This window comes from Amphibalanus amphitrite, unplaced genomic scaffold (genome assembly GCF_019059575.1).
Source record: "Amphibalanus amphitrite isolate SeventyFive unplaced genomic scaffold, NRLGWU_Aamphi_draft 001182F_arrow, whole genome shotgun sequence".
In the NCBI taxonomy this organism is placed as follows: Eukaryota; Metazoa; Arthropoda; class Thecostraca; order Balanomorpha; family Balanidae; genus Amphibalanus; species Amphibalanus amphitrite.
In genome coordinates this window covers 39499-47525 of record NW_024882676.1, presented here as the reverse complement: position 1 = coordinate 47525, position 8027 = coordinate 39499, and the positions used below count along the sequence as shown (strand labels likewise).

At 48.0% G+C, this 8027-nt stretch overlaps 1 protein-coding gene across 2 annotated transcripts; it reads right to left on the bottom strand.

Moving 5' to 3' along the window:
• Positions 1-993: 993 nt before the first annotated feature.
• Positions 994-7751, bottom strand: LOC122370899 (serine protease 56-like). Of its 2 annotated transcripts, XM_043346848.1 has the most exons (9): positions 7538-7751; positions 7131-7239; positions 5345-5532; positions 4366-4720; positions 3851-3987; positions 3077-3203; positions 2356-2450; positions 2107-2110; positions 994-1175 (listed from the first exon to the last, which is right to left on the bottom strand). In XM_043346848.1, the coding sequence occupies exons 1-7, from the start codon at positions 7733-7735 to the stop codon at positions 2395-2397; spliced, it is 1170 nt and encodes a 389-aa protein (XP_043202783.1). In that variant the 5' UTR covers positions 7736-7751; the 3' UTR covers positions 994-1175; positions 2107-2110; positions 2356-2394. The 2 variants fall into 2 exon arrangements, with proteins under 2 accessions (XP_043202783.1, XP_043202782.1); XM_043346847.1 differs by lacking the exon at positions 2107-2110 and having other exon boundaries at positions 994-1178.
• Between the last annotated feature and the right edge of the window lie 276 nt (positions 7752-8027).

Genomic DNA, 8027 nt, shown 5'->3' with positions numbered 1-8027 from the left:
GTTTACGGGCGAGGGTTAAAATAAGCTCTTGCCGGTTAAAAGTGCATCGAATTTGTTCCTCTTTCCAGCAGTGAAAACATGACATTTCTTAGCAATCTGAAAGGAAAGTAGAAACGTGAGTGCTCGAACGCATCCGTACTTTTTGGTTGGTTGGTGGTGGGTTGATGGTTCGATCCACCCCCGTTCTTACGCCCTGCGTAACCGTCCTCAGTCCTCACACACCCTGTGACCGTCCTCACACACCCTGTGACCGTCCTTACACCCTGTGTGACCGTTCGGACACCCCGTGTGACCGTCCCTACACCCCGTGTGACCATCCTTACACTCTGTGACCGTCCTCACACACCCTGTGTAACCGTCCGGACACCCGCTGACCGCGTCCTGTACCACCGCGGACTGTGCGCGATTTATGAAGTGACCGCTGCTACCGCGCGGTGGATTTATCGTCTACACGGCTGAGTCGGGCGTAACTGATGAAATGAATACTCCTATCGGGACTATCCGACACGGTGACATAAATAGTGACGACGGGCTCAGTGCAGCCGTGAGAGCGCGGTGCACTGTAGCGTGGAGAGAGAGAGAGAGAGAGAGAGAGAGAGAGAGAGAGAGAGAGAGAGAGAGGGGGAGAGAGAGAGGGAGAGAGAGAGAGAGAGAGAGAGAGAGAGAGAGAGAGAGAGAGAGAGAGAGAGAGAGAGAGAGTCGTGAGAGCGGCAGTGCACTACCGGAAGATCGAAGAAAGACAGGAGCTTCAAAAATGGCATCATATCAGTTCGAATTTTTAGAACTGTTCAGTTGTCTGTATCCTCCGGTGCATCAGTGGCCACTCGATGATTTTACGATGTCCATGAGTGCCTTTCAGCATTTTGAATAGCGCGACATGGCATGTTGTAAAGGTTGCAATTACTTAGTTCATTGCACAAGCAAACACGGACCTCCCTATTTCGAAGCGCACCATCAGAGCAAACGCAGCCGCCGCAGCTTCGTATAAAAAAGCACAAATGCCTGTATTCCAGCAAACGTAACATCAAACAACACAAAGCAAGCTCCAACCGTCACAAAACAGCATAACATTGGACCTCAATTCCTTCAGCCCTGAGAAATCAACAACATAACAACATCAACAATGTAAAACAGAGTCACTTCATATCCATTCAAATGACGCGATATTCCTTTTTAACCCGCGCGGGGCTGGGGGGGGGGTAAATTTTACCCCCCCTCGCGAATTTTTGCGATATCTCAAAAACAGCGGCGCGCAGCGCCGCCAAACTTTCAGTACCTTTTCTTACATCAATTTGACACGTTCCCTGAAAATTTGAGCGAAATCCGTCGGAAAATTTTTGAGAAATTGACGTTTTAGTGACGTCATGTTCGCCATTTTTGCCTCAAAAACGGCAAAAGTTCAAACGCCGCTAACATCTTCATTTTTAAAGGAATCAAGACGTAACAAAAAAGGGTATACGTAATTTTACTTTGTCTATAAAATGGCTATCTCGGTTTTTTGAAAATTTTGGATTTTGGCCTAAATTTTTTCAAAAAACTGACTTTTTGGGGAAAATCATTATAAAATCCAAAATTTTGAGTCTATCGAAAAAACCGGAATATATGTCAGAGAAGTGGTCTATGTGCACCTACATACCAAATTTTAGAAGAATCGGTTCAAAAATGTGGGAGTTATTCAAAATTTTATGACGTCACGACACACAAAATTTTTGAAAAATGACTTTTTTGGAAGTTCTAGAACTTGTACGGAAACAAAAATAGCACCATTCGATTCGCCGTGAAAAACTGCATCAGATAGACACCTTTTTAGGCCTTAACAACCAACTTCAAAATTTGACCTCACTTGACCTGACCTTGACCTGACCTCGACCTGAAATTCATCCAGAGGTGGTCCATATCACTTATTGAGTGTGCCTATTGAATTATATGAGTAAAATGACCCATAAAACATGTGTCGCACATGCCCTTTTCTATATTTTGTTTTTTGATGACCTGACCTGACCTGACCTGACCTTGACCTTGACCTCTGAATGATATTGTATGCAACGAATATTGTCTTGGTAGCCTAAGAACACGTTTTGGGCGATCAGTCTCAGCCCATGACTCCATTCTTCGGCAACTACGGTGCAAGGCCGATACTGTAGAAACTTGCAATTTGTACCCTTGACCTGACCTTGACCTTGACCTCAAACTTTAAATTAAGTACATGTTGTTAGTAGTTCGTGATGAGAGCTTTCGATTGGCGTTTGAATTTTCCAAATCGGACCATTAGTTCGGGAGATAACAGGGGGGTAAAATTTACCCCCCCCCAGCCCCGCGCGTTCGGCTGGAGACCCCAGCCCCGCGCGGGTTAACTCATAAGGCGTAGCCAAAGATCATCATGTGCCGTCGTTTTTAAGCGCCGCAGAAACGGGAACCCGCGGTGGTAGTTTGGATCCACCGCACAACATCTGAAACATGACACGTATACCATCAGCATAAATCAGAACAACGCGAAAACAATAATTACGCCTTGGTGACGTTCTCTGCTTCCTGAAATATATCCAGCTTTTTATATCCAGAAAACGCTTTAGGACTACAAAAGAATCGGAAGAACATTTATTGCCATCCCATACCAAACGGCATGCACTTCTGGGGACTTGCCTTTCACTTGATTTATGCAAGTTCACTTTCCTTATTGAGGAGGCTCAGTTAATATTTTGTTTAATGTTCAAAAATTAAGCTTGCAAACAATAGACAATGGACGTTATTTTAGTTGGCAATCGACCGGAACGTAAGACTTCAGTCACTTGCATCACCGTAATTCCATAAGAAGAAATAAACATCCTCTTTTCATAGTACTTTTTACTCATACATAATACTAGCTGTAGTTATCAAATATGGTCAAGACTGATAAGCATCTTGGGGATTGTATACTCGTACTCATAAGTACGTTTGAAGTAGGTAATACTTCGAGGACGTTACAGCACAATCTTTTAAGTTATTTTCTCGGAAAGTGGTGATGCTCTTCCATGTCCGCGAATCGGGCAGCAATGTGCTATTCTCCACAATCTCTCACTCACTCACTCTCACTCACCGTGTGTTATAGCCGCGAACACACTCGGGTGGCCCAGTGTCGTGCAGGCCCTCGCCCAGCTGCTAACACCAGCGATCTGGTATCGCCCGTCCGCGTTCAGGGTCATCAGAGAGCCACCGTCGTCCCGCTGCAGGTCACAGCAGGTCAAAGTAAGCGATCAGAAGGACTGAGGTCACAGGTCAGCGGGTACAGGTCACTGGTCACAGGTCACCGCGATCACGGGTCAGGTGTCACAGGTCAGCGGTCAGAAGGACTGATGGCACACATCAATTGCCACAGGTCACATATAAAAGGTCACAGATAGGCGGTCACAGATCAGCGGGTACAGGTCAGTGGTCAGGAGGACTGAGGTCACAGGCCAATTACCACAGGTCACAGGTAGGCGGTCACAGATAGGCGGACACAGGTCAGCGGGTACAGGTCAGTGGTCAGGAGGACTGAGGTCACAGATTGGTCAGTCATCACAGGTCACAGGTAACTGTTACAGGTCACCTATCCCAAGTCACAGGTCAGACGGACTGATGTCGCCGGTTACAGGTTATCGAGGACCTTGTCAGGGCCATAAAAAGAGCCAGTGTCTTCCGAGTTGATTCATGTGCTACAATGTCACAGGTCAGCACTCAGCAGCCAGCAAAACTTAGGTTATAAGGTCATAGTTCTGGAGAGAAAAGGTGGATTTGGAAGTAGGATGACGCATAGAGTGAAGTTCTCCAAATATCATGCAACACAAGCTTATAAAGGTTAGGCACCATCGCTCAGAGTTCTCAAACTCACATAGCAGGTGCCCGAGAAGCGGTCTCCTCCCGCACAGATCATGGATCCGTCCACCTGTCCGGGCAGGGTGTCGTTACACTCGCTGCGAGAGATGATCGGAAGCGTCACCTTCCTCAGACGCGAGGCCGGCGGCGAGCCTGAAACACGGATTAGAGCAAAAGTTACAACTGGGCGCACAGCTAGGGGCACTGTCAGGGTTACAAATAGAGACGCGACTGGAGTTACAGCTGAGGACAAAACTAGGAGCGGAGACAGGGTTAAGCCCAGAGTCACAAAAGGACTCATATTTGGGGAAACAACAACTAGGGTCACAGATGAAGTCACTTGGTCAAAGTCCAACTACATTACATATTTGGGCCAAGGCATAATCGATATCATATCACAATCACACAGTGAGGTTTCAGTGCTGTTATTTCTGAAAATGAGATTCGCACGGGCACCAATATAAGCTAAGATTTATATTTCTTCAGACCATCACTCTCTCCACGAACCCTCTTCCCATGTTCCACACTCACCGAAGAAGACGGCTCCCCATCCTGTAGCCACCCCCTCGTCCGACTCTGCGTCCAGTTCCGGCAGGCAGATGGGTGCCACCGCTCCCCCGAGCCTCTCCAGGGGCAGCGGCAGGTAGAGCTCCACCAGTGCCAGGTCGTGGCCGTAAGTCGACCCGTCAAACTCGGGGTGTATCACGATGTTGGTGGCAGGTAGCCGGAGCGCCCGTGGGTTCAGCGGAGAGAAGGATCGCAGCAGCACCACGGTGCGCGAGGCGGCGCGTCGCTCCACGCAGTGTGCGGCGGTTAGCACCCAGCGGTCCGAGATCAGACTGCCGCCACAGAACGGCATCACACCCAGCGGGGAAACCAGACCCACCTGGGGAGAAAGAGGAGGCGGTTCAACAGGACATCACACCCAGCGGGGAGACCAGACCCACCTGAGGGAGAAAGAGGGGATGGTTCAAAGGGACATCACACCCAGCGGAGAGACCAGACCCACCTGGGGAGAAAGAGGGGATGGTTCAACAGGACATCACACCCAGCGGAGAGACCAGACCCACCTGAAGGAGATAAACAAAAGGGACGCTCCGTCAGGGTCCCACAAGGGAGGACTCGAACCATCTGAGACAACCGGAAGGAATTGGGCTTAGCACTACATAGGCGTAACCACCAGGTCCTTCAAGAAGACATCATTTCAGGTTCTCGCATACACTCCGATTTACACCTGTTTCCTAAAGGCTGCATTGAAAGCAATACAATACGAGTACTATGTGCGGTAGGTGTCGCTACAGCTTGCGCCCGCGGGCAGAGAAAAGCTTTGCTGCTCGCCACCGTTGGTCGCGCGCAGCGCAGCAAATACATTTTTTGCAACGATTCCAGTGATGTAGCCCCTACTAACGTGCACGAACGTTGCAATGAACCGCTTGAGTACATTTAACACAGGAGAACTCTCACTAAGAAAAACAGTCCCCACCGACACTCCTTCCCCCTCCGAACTCACGTGCCACGGGAACTCATATCGCTTGGAGAGCGATCCTCCGACCACCCTGCCCTCTCCGCTGTCGTCGTACAGGCCAAACGTTCCCAGGTCGTAATCCAGTTCCAGCGCGCCCAGCGCCGACCCGGGCTCCGTCAGAAGTTCTTCGTCGTCAGGATTCTCCTCAGGCTCCGTCTTTGAAAACCCGCACTCTCCGCGGACCAAACCGTCAGTGGAGAGGACTCGAACACGAGAGCTGTTGTCTTTGTGTGTCGACGTTTATCGAAGTAGATTGAAAAAAAATGTTTTAGAGGAAAACTGATAATTTCGTATTTCTTTTTATCACAGTGTCACTTAACCCGCGCCCTGGTGGGGTCTGTTTATAACGCGACCTGGTGGGGGGGGGGGGGCTATTTTTTGCCCCCCCCCCCCTCGTATCTCCGAAACTACTGGACGGATCCGCAAAATTCAAACGGCGTTCGAAAGGCCTGTCAAATTTGTCGAAGGAAACCAAATTTCATTGACCTCGGGGTCACCGATGACGTCACAGGTCAGGTCAAATATGAAATGTTTCACCGTTCACGGGTCTGCTAGGGAATGCGCTATAACACCGAGGAAAACGCATTTTGTCGATAATCAGCGATAGGGCGTCAGCTGCCTAGTAGATATGTTGCTATTAGAGGTCACTGACAATACCAGGTCAGGTCACAGGTCAGGTCACCAAGGGTCACAGGTCAGGTCACATGAACTTAACTTTACTAAGGTTGTGTGATGCATGTTTTATGGCCAATTTTTCATTTCCAACTCAATGGTGTTGGTTATAAGACTATCAAGTACGGCTTAGGTCACTTTCTGGTGAAGTTCAGGTCAAGGTCAGGTCAAGGTCAGGCCAAAAAAGGTCAAATTTTAAAGTTGATAGTTTTGCATAAAATGGGTATTGATTCGATGCAGCTCGTCACGGGGAGTCTAATGGTGGTCTTTGTTTTGCGCTACGGGGTCTAGAATTGCTAAAAATTGAGTTTGAAAATTTTACGTCATCAATTTTGAACAGTTTTTTCGCTATACCTTCGCCAAAAAAAGAGGTATCAATCTCAAATTTGGTATGTGGATGGAAGGCGGTAAGGACTATCACATATATTCCGGTTTTTGCGAAATTCAAAAAACTTTTTGGATTTTTCCATTATTATATCCAATTTTTTTTTTTTATTTTTGGGGGTCCAAATCCAAAAATTTCAAAAATCCGAGATACCAGTTTTGTAGCCCTGTTGATTCTACAGCTTTTATGTCTTCATCATTTTTCTGTATTTGCAAAGCTATAGGCCTGGCAGCTCTTCCCGCGAAACCCTTTTTTGGGTCGAAAACGGCAGAACATGACGTCACTCTGACGTCATTTCCGGCCAACCTATCATAGCCTTTGGAAAAATTTTTGGTCACAATGTGTAAAATTGATGTCCGGGAGGGTACTGAAAGTTTGGTGACGATCGGCGCAGCGGTTCTGGAGATATATTGAAAAGTCTGGAGGGGGGCAAAAAATAGCCCCCCCCCCCCCACCAGGTCGCGGGTTAACGACTAGCGTTATTGAGAAAATTCATTAATTGCAAAGATAAAGTTAGAATGATAAACAATGTTGTGTGATAACGTTTCAAATAATCATAAACAAACGAGCAAAAGTGGCAAACATCTCATGCTTTAACAAAGCTGACCAGTAAAACAGGACCAAATGTTTAGCTTTTTATTTTCCCTGAGAGCACAAAACATCCCTACATTGCACGGTATAGTGCCGTTCAACAACGCGATCGCTGCTGCTTACTGCATGGCGAAGACGTGTTGCCATCAGTGAAGAGGTTGATGAACCGGGTGAGGGCGCCGGTGAACCTCTCCTGAAACACGCCCCTGGCCTCCAGTGGCACGGGCAGCGTCTGGAACCAATGTAAGGTCCAATGTGAGAGGGGTTGGCTGATCCAAAATGGTGGTCCAATTAGAGAGGTTGGTTGTTCTGGACATAAGGTGGATCTAAAAAGCTCGTACCTATTGGATGCTTAAGATGGACATTCTCTTCCAAAAGGGGTTTCAACCTTCCCCAAACTCTTTGGATTTCGGTTCTTAAAAGTTGGTCGATTGGTATACCCAAACGGTAACAGCACACAAACCCGCTCCTATCGCCTAACTTGGTATCCTCGGGACCCACTTCCCTCCCCAAACTGACGGCCAACTCACCCGCGTGGTACAGGAGGTGCCGAGCAGCGTACAGAGCCAGCTCACCACCACCAGCAAGTTGACCTGGTGCATCTTCTGCGCACACACCCTGTGACCCGACCAGTGACCACGGACCGACTGACCTGCACCGGTCCCCGAACCGCGCCAAAAGCACCCGGCCAGCAACGAAAGTGGAGCCGGAAGCACACACAAAAACATGCCGAGCGCCAACCGGAAGCCGTTTCAAGGCATGGACCGGCGGTTGATAGAAGTGAAGAAGGAAAGCTGTAGCAGTGAAAGAAAAGTGAAAACGCTTGGAATGAAAGTGAACGTTTTCTGTTTGCCATTGGCTTGTGGTTACTGGTGTCCCTATACATCAAAAAACATAACATTAGAAACCCAAAAAAGTCATCCCATATGCTTTTGCAGCGTTTCGATAGCTCGAAATATTAAAAAACGAATCAACTTTTCATATGCGTATTTACGTTCAACTCATGAAAAAAACTCATGG

Bases quoted from the DNA above. Each gene is read 5' to 3' on its own strand.
- LOC122370899 (XM_043346848.1), bottom strand. From the start codon at position 7,735: ATGTTTTTGTGTGTGCTTCCGGCTCCACTTTCGTTGCTGGCCGGGTGC. The intron at 7,240-7,537 runs GTGAGTTGGCCG...CATTGGTTCCAG, and splicing joins GCACCTCCTGTACCACGCGG to ACGCTGCCCGTGCCACTGGA. The intron at 5,533-7,130 runs GTAAGCAGCAGC...TGGTCCGCGGAG, and splicing joins CAACACGTCTTCGCCATGCA to AGTGCGGGTTTTCAAAGACG.